The sequence below is a fragment of the Dendrobates tinctorius genome, unplaced genomic scaffold, assembly GCF_039654945.1.
Source record: "Dendrobates tinctorius isolate UK_male_01 unplaced genomic scaffold, ASM3965494v1 ptg000387l, whole genome shotgun sequence".
Classification (NCBI taxonomy): Eukaryota; Metazoa; Chordata; class Amphibia; order Anura; family Dendrobatidae; genus Dendrobates; species Dendrobates tinctorius.
This window is the reverse complement of record NW_027362053.1, coordinates 1,647,332-1,661,865: the sequence shown is the minus strand read 5'-3', so window position 1 is coordinate 1,661,865 and position 14,534 is coordinate 1,647,332. Positions and strand designations below refer to the sequence as shown.

General features: G+C 44.1%; 1 protein-coding gene across 5 annotated transcripts in view; it reads right to left on the bottom strand.

The window, feature by feature from the left end:
• The window catches only part of UNC93B1 (unc-93 homolog B1, TLR signaling regulator), a 60,994-nt gene that overhangs the window by 31,104 nt on the left and 15,356 nt on the right, over window positions 1-14,534 (bottom strand). For 3 of the 5 annotated variants that reach the window (XM_073563393.1, XM_073563395.1, XM_073563396.1), the window contains 2 exons: window positions 6,518-6,632; window positions 2,270-2,414 (listed from right to left, as the gene is read on the bottom strand). In XM_073563393.1, coding sequence (XP_073419494.1) covers window positions 2,270-2,414; window positions 6,518-6,632 — 260 coding nt within the window. The remainder of the gene's footprint in view (window positions 1-2,269; window positions 2,415-6,517; window positions 6,633-14,534) is intronic. The other 2 variants (XM_073563394.1, XM_073563397.1) reach the window with 1 other exon arrangement.

The following is a 14,534-nucleotide window of genomic DNA, read 5'->3' as shown; positions in this document are numbered from 1 at the left end:
TACGATTCTATGATTCTATGATTCCTCCTCTACTCCTCCTTGGTCAGGCTGCATCTGGAATACTGTGTCTAGTTCTGGGCACCACATTTTAAAAAAGACATTGAAAAACTTAAGCAAGTTCAGAGAAGAGCTACCAGGATGTTGAGCGGACAGCAAAGTATGTGCTACAAGGAATGTTAAAGGATTTGGAAATGTTTAGCTTGCAAAAAAGAAGGCTAAAAGGAGACTTAATAGCTGTCTACAAATATCTGAAGGGATGTCACAGTATAGAGGGATCATCATATTCTTATTTGCAAATGAAAACATGAGAAGCAATGGAATGAAACTGAAAGGGAGAAGATATAGATTAGATATTAGAAAAAAACTTTTTGCCAGTGAGGGTGATCAATGAGTGGAACAGGCTGCCACGGGAGTTCTCCTTCAATGGAAGTCTTCAAACAGAGGCTGGACAGCCATCTGTTGAAGATGGTTTAGAAAATCCTGCATTTAGCAGGTGTCACGCTGGGTGAAGGATAAGTGCACAACAACGGGAAGAGGGAAGGGGGAGCCCAAACACTAGGGAAGAGGGGAGTGGAGACCCCTAGGCAGATCTAAAATCACCCTGTCTGCCCTAAATGTCCATATATAGGTTCTGCACCTATCGCCGAGCAGGAACCTAATCCCCTGCCTGACCTTAGCGATAGGCCCTACATAGGGAGGGGATGGGGTAAGCACTAGTCAGTCCCCACTAAAAATAAAGACAGAGAGGGTAGACGGATGGGGGGAAACACTTAGTTTGAGAAGACAACCGAGATGTCACGCCAGCATATCTCCAAGGGTCCTCAACGAACACACTAACTGACTGCTAGAACGTCCAATAAGACTAAGGCAAGTATGAGCTAACACCCACACCATGTTGCAACAATTGAATGTATTTAAACCTTCAGCACAGGTGTGTGATTAGCAGCAGAAGGTGGAGGTAACTATTTTGTCCTAGAAGGAGAAGGATATCGCTTCATAACAGAGATGCAAAAATCAAGAAGGTGCTTGAGCTAAACGTAAAGGCCTTCTACAGCCAGATCCAGGATGACTGTCTGTCACACTTGACACACCCATGACATAAGGGGTTGGACACGATGACCCTCAAGGTCCTTTCCTTCCAACATTCTATGATTCTATGAATCTAGTGTTAAATAGAGTCATGTCTTACAGGTGTCACTGAGTGTTTATACGATTAGCTACGGGAACTAAAAAAAAAATTGCTAAAAAGATTAAAAAATCAAATTAGTAAAAAAAATTCAAATCACCCACTCTTCCCATTAAAAATAAAAAATAAAGATGTCAAAAAATAAACAGATTGGTTATTGTCATGTGCAAAAAAATGAAATCTATCACAACATAGGATAATTTAACCCGTACAGTAAATGCTGTAAAGCAAAAAAAGAAGTGATCAAAGCATTGATATCAATATAAATACTGTATATCAGCACATGATGCAATACACAAGCTCTCACACAGCTCCATTAAAAAAACTATACAATATAAAAAATCTGTACAAGTTTGGCATCGCTTAATTGCATTGAGCTAAAAAATCATGTTTCCTGGTCAATTTTAGCTCACAATTAACATAGTAAAAAATAAAACTATATCAGAATTTCAAATTTTTATAATTTGACCACGATTCAAATTTTTTTTCTCACTTTTCAGTACATTGAACTGTGAAATGAATGATGTCACTGAAAACTACAATTCGTCTCGCAAAAACGGAATACTCAAAAAAAGATATGGCTCTTGAAAAAGGTTGGGGAAAATATTAATGGATTAAATAGAAAATCAATATAAAATCAGTCAGGAACGGGTTAATCCAATGGCTAGTCTCACCTCAATCTGCCCACAATAATTCTCTAGCAAGGTGGCATTTTTGAAATAATTTTTTGAATTTACTTTTTTTTAACGAAAGATTATATAGCAATAGAGTTGAGCGACTTTGGTCGGATCGGGTTTCGTGAAACCCGAATGAAACAAAATAAGTTTCAGATGAAACTCGTCCGACTAGAGCAAAACAAAGTCGGAGTTTCGTCCGACTTTTATTTCCCATTGACTTGCATTGGGGTCGGGTTTCGGACGAAACTCCGACTTTGTTTTGCTCTAGTCGGACGAGTTTCATCTGAAACTTATTTTGTTTCATTCGGGTTTCACGAAACCCGATCCGACCAAAGTCGCTCAACTCTATATAGCAACATTAATGATAAGGATTTACTTCCTATGTTAAATTCACTTATCAACGTACCTAGGTAAACACCATATGTCATGGCGACTCCCAGACTTGCAGATATAACACTTTTCACTGTCAGTAATCTCTTACGCCTATAGTATCTCTGCTCCTCAGCTTCCTCATCATAATCCACTTTGTCTCCCAAAAATTCTTCCAACTGCTGAAAAACAAGACCAATCTTATTAATATAACCAGCAATTCGGTAAGGTAGACTATCATTGTGTTATGACCCAGGATTTAGACAATATATTGTTAGTAGTAGACATACAGTGCATCCAGGGGTTTCTCCACGAGGGACAATGGTTTAGATACATGCCTCCCATATTCTCTGTCTTAATAGGAGCTGAATGACAATCCTGACTGACAATCGGGCAAGCCAAGGCAGATATAGAGACCCTGACCCAACTGCATTATGTATATATCGGTCAGCCACCAGTGAGTTAGTCTGCAGAGTTCCTGTATACTGAAGCCCTGGTGACAGTACCTAGAGAAGAAGCCGTCTATTAGGGCTCATTCAGACGTCAGAGATTTTTCATCAGTATTTGCTATGTATAGCAAGATGGTGATGAAAGAAGCGTGGTGTCCCAAAAAATGCCTGCTTATTATTCCAATTTTGGTGGACCAGGCCCTATATAGGGGAGTACTTCTTAATAATAAAGGTACTGTTCATACACCAAAGTACATCCTGCGGAATGCGGTGTCGCTATGAAATGAAGTAGCTGCTCGGGTATAACGCGTTGTCCGCCGCTGGTTACACTGATGAAGGTCAACTTGGACCGAAACATCTGGATTTTGTACCACTGACTGTAATAAATACTACCTTATCCATCCACATAAGTTGAGTGCCAAGTTCTTTTTGCTACTATTACTGGTTTGGGACCCTACTTGAGCACTGCGACCAGTAGTGCCACGTCACATTCACATTCTAAATACAGAAGTGGTGACGTGTCTCTATTATACTTTTCCTCAGATTGTTCCACTCCTGGTTATGGCTTACATATACTGATGTGAAATACTGACCAAATACTGAACGTGTGAAAATCGCCTTAGAGTAATCAACATCAATCACTGTTCTAGAGACTGTTAATAGAAAAAAATGTTTAGGTAAAATAAATAGTAAAATGTAAGAGTAAATAAAAAATATGAAAAAATATAAAAAAGCAAAACAAAAAGTAATTATCCCCCTCAACAAAAAATAAGGCGTAAAGTCCTATTTATATTGGGGATCAGCAAAACAACCATATGTACCAATGTTCTGACTTACGCAATCATCACTCGGTGTAAATATGTCTGACAATCAAACAACAAATGTCAAAACCTCTGTTTATTTTTCAGCCGGACATTAAAACCATTTTTGGCTGGGCTGACTCAATGGGGAACTAATGGTTTAATGAATGAGCGAAAGTGATAATCGTAGGATGTAATGTAATGTCAAATCATGACAGGCAGATCATCGGCTGAGCTAAATGGGCCTAATTTCCCCGAACACACATGCACATTAGTAGCTATCCTACGTCACATAAACACATTATGGATGGACACCCGATGCTCAGGCATACATATATTATATCCCTCCTGGCCAACCATTTTGCAGGTCCTACCATGGCCCTATCTGCTTTTGCACAATCTCTAATTGAATACTGTTTTGCCTTAATGCTAAGGGATAATTGTAAGTAAAATATGGTCTTTGTTAGCAGTACTCATACATTACAGGGTATAGACACTTATAGCTAGATTCATTTTTGGGGTTAAAATCATTAATTGAATAAATTATTTTAAAGGCAACTTGTCAGGTTGAAAATGCTGTGCAATCTGTAGACGGGATATTATAGAACAGATTGACATATAGTTTAATGGGAAAATAGTCAGATAATTTGTGTTTCATTCCCAGAAATCTCTGATCTTGGAAGTCCAGTAGTAGTCCAGTGAGTGACTGCAGGCCTTCACTGCATCAGAACCACTGAATCAAGCAAATGGTAGACAGCAGCATCATATGTATTTATCAGACAAATCAATAGCTTGGTATTAGCTGTCCTCAAGAACTGGACAAAAAATAAGGATTAATCGCCCAAATTCATAGAAACAAAAGGGGGTGTGGAAACCACAAACAAGCGATCAAAGATCCATATGAAGTAAAAATATTCTTTATTAATTACACTGAGCAAAAGACAGGACCAATGGACAACATGTGCAAACAGATCCAAAGTGCAACTGTGCAAACAGAAAGACATTTTGACCCTACTATTAACATAATATTCTCTATTTTTTAGTTTGACAATTATAATAGATCATATAAAAAAAGAGAAGAAAGGCCATCACATAACTATGGAGATGGGAATAACAATTAAATAAAGATGAAATGCAGAGCTTAATATCCCATATCATAAATATCACGTAGTATAACTAACTCTGATTTAGGGGAAAGGTACCAGGTACAGGAGCTTAAATACATATCCCCAAGTGGCATAGAATAAATCTAAATGTACCCTTAGTCCCCATAATTAATATGGGACTAACCCATTCTATGGGAAAACATATTGCTCCCAGTTCATATAAGCATAGCCCAAAGCGTCATTACATTATATATAGGAGACGTGTGAAGGTGGCCCTGGTCACCTGCACTTGTCCCCCGGTGCCAACCGCAGACCCTGTCAGCAGCTCTATGGGGGGCGCGGACATGTTCCCTTCTCGGGGACCTTCACACTGGGAATGCGACTCGTTTATTAGCCGAGAAGGGTCTTTTTTAGTCCAAAAAATGGTCTGAAAAAGTCGGCTTATAAACGAATATATACGGTAGTCTGGATTTTGGGCCATTCAAACACATGACTATGCTTTGGTCTAAACCATTCCATTGCAGCTCTGGCAGTATGTTTAGGGTTGTTGTCCTGCTGGAAGGAGAACCTACACTCAATCTAAAGTCTTTTGCAGCCTCTAACAAGTTTTCCTCCAGGATTGCCCTGTATTTAGCTCTATCCAGCTTCCCATCAACTATGACCAACTTCCCTGTCCCTGCTGACGAAATGCACCCCCACAGCATGATGCTGCCACCACCATTTTAACAGTGGGGATGGTGTTTTTTTTCAGGGTGATTTGCAGTTTTAGTTTTTTGCCGCACATAGCATTTTGGATTTACCCAAAATGTTTTACTTTGGTTTCATTTCACCAGAGCACCTTCTTGCATGTGCTAGCTATGTCCCTTGCATGGCTGTTTGCAAACTACAAACAAGACTTCTTATGGCTTGCTTTCAAAAAATGACTTTTTGCCAAGCTCCCATAAAGGGCAGATTTGTGGAGTATATGACCAAGGCAACATTCTCACGTTTAGAATGTGGTCAGTATTTTACATCAGTATTTATAAGCCAAAACCAGGTGAGGAATAATCAGAGGAAAAGTACTGTATAATAGGAACACAACACCACGTCTGTATTTATCACCCACTTCAGGTTTTGGCTTACAAATACTGATGTAAAATACTGACCAAATACTGAACGTGTGAATGTGGCCTAAGAGTTGTCCTGTGGACATATTCTTCCATCTGAATCGTGGATCTCTACCGCTTCTTCAGAATGACCATGTGCCTCTTGGCTGCTTCTCGTATTAGTGCTCTACTTGCTTGGAATGTCAATTCAGGTGGACAAGTTTGAAGTTGTGCCATACTCCTTCCAATTTTTGGATGATGGATTGAACAGTGCTCTGTGAGATGTTCAAATCTTCAGCTATTTTATTTTAGAATCTAACTCATCTAACTCTGCTTTACTCTTCTCTACAACTTTATCCCTGACCTGTCTGGTGTGTTCCTATTTTCATGATGCTGTTTGGTGCATAATGTTTTTAAGCAAATCTCTGAGTCTTTCACAGAACAGCTGTTGTACTGAGAATAAATTCCATACAGGTAGATTCAATTTACTAATTAGGTGACTTCCGGAGGTAATTGGCCACTCAGGATTTTATTTAGACGTATTACACTACAGGACATAAATGCACGACACAATTTTCAGATTTATAGTTTAAAATATTTAGAAAACCATGAAAAATTTCCTTTACTCATCACAAAAACTTGGTATTAAAACATTCACGGGGTATAAATACTTTTTGAAGACACTGTATGGCAGTTGTGGTTGGTAGACCATGGCCAGTCTGATCATCATGGTCGATATTCAGACTGTTTCACCGACATCTGAATGTGACGTAAAAGATCGGCCTTGTATGTAAGTGGACATACGAACACTCATTAATGACAAATATTTCATTTATACAACTCACCTGTTCATTATCATCATTCATTACGCGGGTATCCGTTGGCTGCCCAACTCCTTCAGCTGCCATCCCATTAATACTGGCATCATGATATAACTGGGCCATGATCCAGCCTTGAGTTCTTAAAAATACAAGTGCAAAAGTGAACTGTGCATATTACATGTAAAGTCTTTGTCTGCAGTGCTAGTAATACTACCTGACACATATAATGCAGGGTTATGTATTTCACCAAATCAGTTCAAAGAAAAACAAGCAGCTGCTCTAATACATGTCATCTTAATCATGAATGATGCTGAAGAGCGCTACACAACTTAATTCGCTATTATAGTAGTGGACACTCAGAACAAAACACTGATCGATGAATGTGTAACAGTAGAACTATAAAGCTCAGCACACGTACTGCTAATGCTACAGCTCTGCTACTGATGAGAAATGTCACTCAAGAGCCATGCTCATCACCCTGAAACCTGGAAGCAAGGAGACTGCAGAGCTGGGAGATGCTCAAGAGACAACTTAATAATACTTCTTCAAGTCCTTGATAATTGAGAAATACTAGAGATAAGAAAGAATGAGTTTGAGTGGAGTTGAATTATACTTTAATTTTCCAAAAATCCAGATTCACCAAAGTGCAGATTTTTTGCAATTCAAATTCAGCAAAAGGTAAACCTCTGAAATCATTCACACTTCTGTTTATGTGCTTTGATACCTTCCCTACTGTGTAAAATAGAAAATTGTCTACATTTGCTCCTTTCACCTAGTATATCTTTCCCTTTAATTCTCTGACCTGCCTTCTTTTAGCTCCTACCTTTTGTTCACACCTGGTAAATTTAATGTGCAAGCAAACAAGCGCTCCCACTAAGTTAAATGAGTATATGTGCAGGTAACATAGTGTCGGTGTATTAATATAGTCAACTACTGCTGATTTCTCTGGGGTTCAGCGCCGTTCTTCTCCGCTATAAATGGCGCCACAGCTCTACTGACTGTCCGGGTCACGCTGCGCCCTGCATTACTCGGAAGTGACTTTTACAATGTAATTCTATGCAGTATCAGAACGCGGATCCAAAGGCTTTCATTGTAAAATAGACTTACGGCTCACAAATAGAGCTGAGAGAGCTAGTCTCAATTGCGGTGACATCACTAAGAAGCAGAGAAGAACAGTTCCATGCGTGCAGCTCCTTTAAATAGAACAGGTTATCAGGATTTATAACCAAACCTAATGGCATGTACAGTATGTAAAGTTGTTTTCATGCTGAGTAAATCATTACCTTTCTTTTAGAAATCCTGTTTACTTGTATTAGAGAAATCTATTGCTGAAATTGTATGCTAATGAATTGCAAGTGGGGTGGATGGGCACTGTACTTACAGCTTTCCTGCCTCTCTGCCTTTTCCTGCCTCCTGTTTTTGTCTGACAAGTCACTGAAACATGAGCGACCTGTCAGTAAAAGACAAGAGGCGGGTAGTGGGAGCGGACTAGAGAGAGAAGCAGGAGAGAGGTAATTAAAGGACCCACCCACTTAGTCTTACAACTCATTATCATGCAGCTTAAGCTATGAATTTCTTTAAAACCATAAAAAGGATTTCTACAATCAATGTTTAGATTTACTCAGAATGAAAGCACCTTGACATGCTGTACATGCTTTTTGAATCAAATCTTGATGATGGTTCTCTTTAAGTATAGCTTAAGTGAAAAGTAGAAATACCCCACAAATCTACCAGAAGTGAAAAGAAGGTAAGAGCAACTACCTATTACTTACAGCACCTCCATTTTTTAATTATGATTCCACAATTACTCTTCTCCATGCTTATATATACCCTCACAGTTATTTTTCTCCTAGTCATTACTCTCCTTTGCTATGCCCAAACCACAATACCCTCCGAAGAAACATTTATCTGCTGACTTCCTCCTAAACCTCATATCTCACCTTTTACAACAAACACAAGCTGTGTACTCTCTGTGATAAAACACATTATCGTGTTTTCGTGTATAACTGACCCTGGGTCAGGTTTATTAACGGTGAAAGCAATGCAAAAGGAAATAAAACATAAAACAAATCCTTGCCTGTCTGGCACTAACTAAACAATGGACAACCTAACTACCAACTGGCGGGCTTCTCCCGTCCAGCCAAACCACAGTTGCAGTGGGCACTGCTTCCACTCACGTGTGTCTCTCACACAGACAGGCTCTCTGTGTTCCCAGGCTGAGACACTCACACAACCACCTCACATCCTTTTATATCCACCTCCCATTATTCATTAGCAAGCAGGTGCGATACTGACCAGACTAGGCCACATAGGAAAGGAATCTGGGCGAGATATACCTCCCCTCATCCACTATTCCCACATGATTCTCACATATCCCCCCCTTCTGCTCAGACCACTTCGGTCGAGCAATGACACCCGCCAAACAGTGCACTCGGGACAGGGCATCGGCATTTCCCATCTGTACCCCTGGGCGGTGCTCCACCGTAAAAGTGTAGGCCTGCAGGGCAAGGAACCACCGGGTCACCCGGCTATTCCGTTCCTTGTTCAAGTGCATCCACTTAAGAGGGGCATGGTCAGTGATCAGCCTGAACTTTCGGCCCACCAGGTAATATTTGAGGGCCTCTAGAGCCCACTTAATGGCGAGGCACTCTTTTTCTACGACTGCATACCTTTGCTCGTGTTTATTCAGCTTCCTGCTGAGATAGAGGACTGGGTGTTCCACTCCATCCCTCACTTGTGAGAGTACGGCCCCGATACCGGTATCAGAGGCATCCGTTTGTACCACAAACTCACTGCGGAAGTCCGGAGTCACCAGTACGGGCTGAGAGCAAAGTGCCCGTTTTAGGCTATGGAAGGCTTCTTCAGCCGCTAAACTCCATTTAATCATGACGGAGTCTTTCCCTTTTGTAAGATCCATCAGGGGGGTAGCGATGGCTGCAAAATTGGGTATGAACCGGCGATAATAACCGGCGATCCCCAGGAAGGCTTGCACCTGCTTCTTGTTGACAGGTTGTGGCCAGTCCTGAACCGCCTGAATCTTATCAACCTGGGGTTTAACAACACCCCTCCCAATTGCATACCCCAAATACCGGGCTTCTTCTAGCCCGATGTGACATTTCTTGGGGTTCGCGGTTAGACCTGCCTCCCACAGGTCGTCAATCACAGCTTGTACTTTCTGGAGATGAGTCTCCCAGTCCAAGCTGTAAATGACAATGTCGTCCAAATAGGCCGAAGCGTACTGCCTATGTGGCCTCAGGACTCGATCCATCAGTCTCTGGAAGGTCGCCGATGCTCCGTGCAGTCCAAACGGCATATACACATACTGAAATAGACCTTCTGGGGTAGCAAATGCTGTCTTTTCTCTGGCAGCCTCCACCAGAGGGATATGCCAATACCCCTTTGTTAGGTCTAGGGTCGTAATATACCGGGCTTTTCCTAACCGATCTATTAACTCGTCGACCCGGGGCATGGGGTAGGCATCAAATTTTGAGACCGCATTCAGTTTCCTGAAGTCATTGCAGAACCGGATGGTGCCGTCCGGTTTAGGAATTAGCACAATCGGGCTGGACCAAGCACTGTGCGATTCCTCAATGACACCTAACTCTAACATTGCCTTCACTTCTCGGGAAATGGCTTCACGGCGCGCTTCCGGGATTCGGTAGGGCTTTACGTGAACTGTGACACCAGGTTCCGTTACGATGTCATGTTTTATTAGCGTAGTCTGCCCGGGTTTTTCTGAGAAAAACTTTTTTTTGTGAAGTAGAAACTGCCTGACCTCAGTCTTTTGCCACTCTGAGAGAGTCTCTGCAACCCATACCTCCGGTACGGTATGCGAGCAGACAGGACGGGCCAGCTCCGCTGACAAGGCAGACCGATCCTTCCAGGGCTTTATCAGATTTACATGATAAATCTGTTCAGGTTTCCGTTTACCTGCCTGGTATACTTTGTAGTTTACTTCACCAACTCTTTCCTTGATCTCAAAGGGGCCCTGCCACTTTGCCAGGAACTTACTGTCCACCGTGGGGACCAGGATCAACACCCTATCTCCGGTGCAAACGTACGGATCTTGGCGCCCCTATCATAGATTCTTTTTTGGGCTCCTTGAGCCTGTATCATGTGTTCTTTGACGATAGGCATAACAGCAGCAATACGGTCCTGCATTTGTGTGACGTGATCTATCACTGTTTTAAACGGAGTGACCTGACCCTCCCAGGTTTCTTTTGCAACGTCTAACAGTCCGCGAGGACGTCGGGCGTACAATAACTCGAAAGGCGAGAATCCCGTGGAAGACTGGGGTACTTCCCTGATGGCAAAAAGCAAATACGGAAGTAAATAGTCCCAGTTCTTCCCATCCTTGTCTATCACCTTTCTCAGCATCTGCTTCAGAGTTTTATTGAACCGTTCGACCAACCCGTCTGTTTGAGGGTGATACACGGATGTGCGTAACGGTTCGATTTGTAACAATCGGCAGAGCTCCTTCATTACCCTGGACATAAAGGGGGTCCCCTGGTCGGTGAGTATCTGTTTTGGTATACCGACCCGACTAAACACATGCACCAGTTCCTTGACAATCGTCTTGGTGGCCGTGTTACGCAAAGGGATGGCCTCCGGGTAACGAGTGGCATAATCCAAGATGACCAGGATATGTTGGTGTCCACGTGCAGACCGTGGAAGGGGCCCAACTAAATCCATCCCAATCCTCTCAAACGGGACTTCAATAATAGGTAGGGGTACCAAAGGGCTACAGAACCGGGGCTTAGGTGCAGAGGCTTGGCAGTCAGGACAAGACTCACAATATACACGGATATCGTGATGCATGCCTGGCCAAACAAAACAGTGTAATATCCTTTCGGTGGTTTTCTGGACTCCCAGGTGACCTCCCATCACATGTCCGTGGGCCAGGTCCAGCACCTGCCGCCGGTAGGGTTTTGGCACGACTAATAGTTGCACCGTATCTTCCCCCTTTTTCTCTATCTGATAGAGTAAATCATTCTCCAGAACCATGTAAGGATATGCCAGCCTAGAGCCAGGTTCTACGGGTACCCCATTTATCACTTTTACATTTGTCCTAGCCTGAGAAAGGGTAGGATCCTTCATTTGCTCGCTTTGGAAGTCATCTTTCTGAACTTCTAAATCCGGCAAACGGGGAGGTGGACGGCTGTCAGCCTCCTCCTCTTCCCCGGTCTCCTCCGTATCACCCGCCATGACTGAAAACGGGAACTGCAGGTCATTTCCCGCAGACACTTCCCCCGAGTCTTCCGGGGAGACCTCTTCCCGGGGTTCGGGACCCACACGCGCCCTGGGAGAAGAATCATGTACACTACTACCCGAAGGCATCAACTGATTCTCCCACAATTGCCAGAAGTGGGGAAAATCCCGGCCCAGGATAACATCATGCAATAACACCGGGACGAGTCCCACTTTATGTTGCACAGACCCATAGGAAGTTGTAATGCATATGACCGTGGTGAGGTACGAACAGGTGTCTCAATGCACACACGTTACAGAGAATTTGTCTGATGGTCCAGTCGGGGCTGGCACCAGACTGGCCTTCACCAGAGTCACCACACTTCCCGAGTCTAACAATGCCACCACATTTTTGCCATCAACAGTTAAATCACACAAGTGTTTTTCCACATCCTTTTGACCGGCATTCACACTCACTACCCGTGCAACCATAGACATGCGGTTTTTAGAGTCTGTGACGTCGCACTGCATGGGTTCAGTAGTGACCGGACAGTTCGCAGCAATATGTCCCATCTCTTGGCAGCGGAAACACCTAATGGGCACCTTGCTCAGACCATAGTTCATTACTCTCGGCCTCGCAGTGCGGGCAGTCCCGTTTTCCTCCCCCACTGTCTTAGGGATTTTTCCATCTCCCCTATTCCCTGGAACAGTCTTACCGGTTCCACGTGGAGATGATGAAGAACAAGGTGGGGTAGCGTCGTCTCGGAGTCCTTCCGCCACGGAGTAACGTTCAACCAGATCCACCAGTTGATCTGCCGTCGTAGGATTTGCATGGCTTACCCACTTCCTCAGGGCTGGCGGTAGAGCTCTCAGGTACTTGTCCATGACGACTCTCTGGATTATCTCTGGTGCTGTCAACACCTCGGGTTGTAGCCACTTCTTCGTCACGTGGATCAGGTCGAACATCTGTGACCGCGGTGGTTTATCCGGCTGATAAGTCCATTGATGCACTCTCTGTGCACGGACAGCGGTCGTCACTCCCAGCCGGGCCAAGATCTCGGCTTTCAATTTGTCAAAGTCCTGCGCGGCTTCAGGCTCTAAGTCATAATAAGCCTTTTGGGCCTCACCGGAAAGAAACGGGGCAATCAGGCCGGCCCATCGTGCCTTCGGCCATTTTTCTCGCACCGCCGTCCGTTCAAACGTGGTCAGGTATGCCTCGACGTCATCTTCGGTCATCATCTTCTGCCAGTACCGACTCACGTGAATCACTCTCGACTCGGCTTCCAGGTTAAGCTCAGGTAAGCTTGCCAAGCGCTGCGCCACCTGCTGGAGAAGCGAACGATCGGTAACTGTCATGTCCACCAACTCCTTCAGCTGGGCCATCATCACCCGATTAGCTTCTTGCTGGACGGCGGTGGACTGTACCAGCGCTTTCACCACGTCCTCCATGCTCATGCTTGCAACGTGATGCCCGCGTTCTCCACCACAATGTGATAAAACACTCCGGGATCGCCTTTGCTGGGGTCAAAGGTCACGTGCATTCAGCATGAAACACAGGCGCAGAGCTGGGATTCGTGTATAACTGACCCTGGGTCAGGTTTATTAACGGTGAAAGCAATGCAAAAGGAAATAAAACATAAAACAAATCCTTGCCTGTCCGGCACTAACTAAACAATGGACAACCTAACTACCAACTGGCGGGCTTCTCCCGTCCAGCCAAACCACAGTTGCAGTGGGCACTGCTTCCACTCACGTGTGTCTCTCACACAGACAGGCTCTCTGTGTTCCCAGGCTGAGACACTCACACAACCACCTGGCATCCTTTTATATCCACCTCCCATTATTCATTAGCAAGCAGGTGCGATACTGACCAGACTAGGCCACATAGGAAAGGAATCTGGGCGAGATATACCTGCCCTCATCCACTATTCCCACATGATTCTCACATCTCCTTTTCCCACATACCCTCCCTCTCTTTACTGGTGGTGATATATCTCCTTATAATGGACCTCCTCAGCTAATGCCTATTAATATTTCTCCTTTCTATCACTCCTTAGCTGGTAGGCGTTGGATTTCTGCGTTTACTCCGCAGGGATCCAGACCCTCACATTCTGCAGTCTCCTGCTGTTTATCTACTGCAGAGGAGATTGCAGAGGAGATTGCCTTGCAGCAAATCTCTCCTCAGGCTAAGTCCTTCTGCCCTCCTACTGAGCATGCTCATGGGACTATCTCCCATTGGAGATCGGGAGTCATGTGCTCAGGTCCCGCTCCAGATCTCATTGGTCCATCTCAGAGATCTGGAAGCTTGCGGAAGGTCCCGGCTGCTATAAAAGGCGCGCATGGCTGTTCCGCCATGCGCTAGTATAGACTTACTTGCTGCTGTGTGTATGAGGACGGATGTATGATTCTGGTGAATGACTCATTACAAAACCCCTTCCCTCTGATATTACGTATGTGGTTAGGGACTGAGTTAGAATCAGTGCCAGCGCTCCTGTGCTGCAACATCCACAGCTGCTAGCGTCCGACATTGCGCTTGCGCCTTAGCCTTGTCGTTTAGCGGCAGTGTCCACGCCGCGCTGCATTAGCAGCCCCTTTACGTCCGCAGTTGCAATGCTCCGCACACGGTAGGTCTAGACGGACGTAGTGCCGCCGTCTGGGGCTACTCCTGTGACCTGATACCGTGTGTGCATTTTTACTGAGTACTGTGACCTCAACAGGCTCAGTCTTTTGTGTTTGTACTTATTTTGCATCTTTGTGAATTAACTGAGATTGCTCTGCGCACCTGGGTGAAGTCTAACCCTGTGCGCATTTCCGCTATATTGCTCCTGTCACCACTTAGCAGCGGTTATATCAC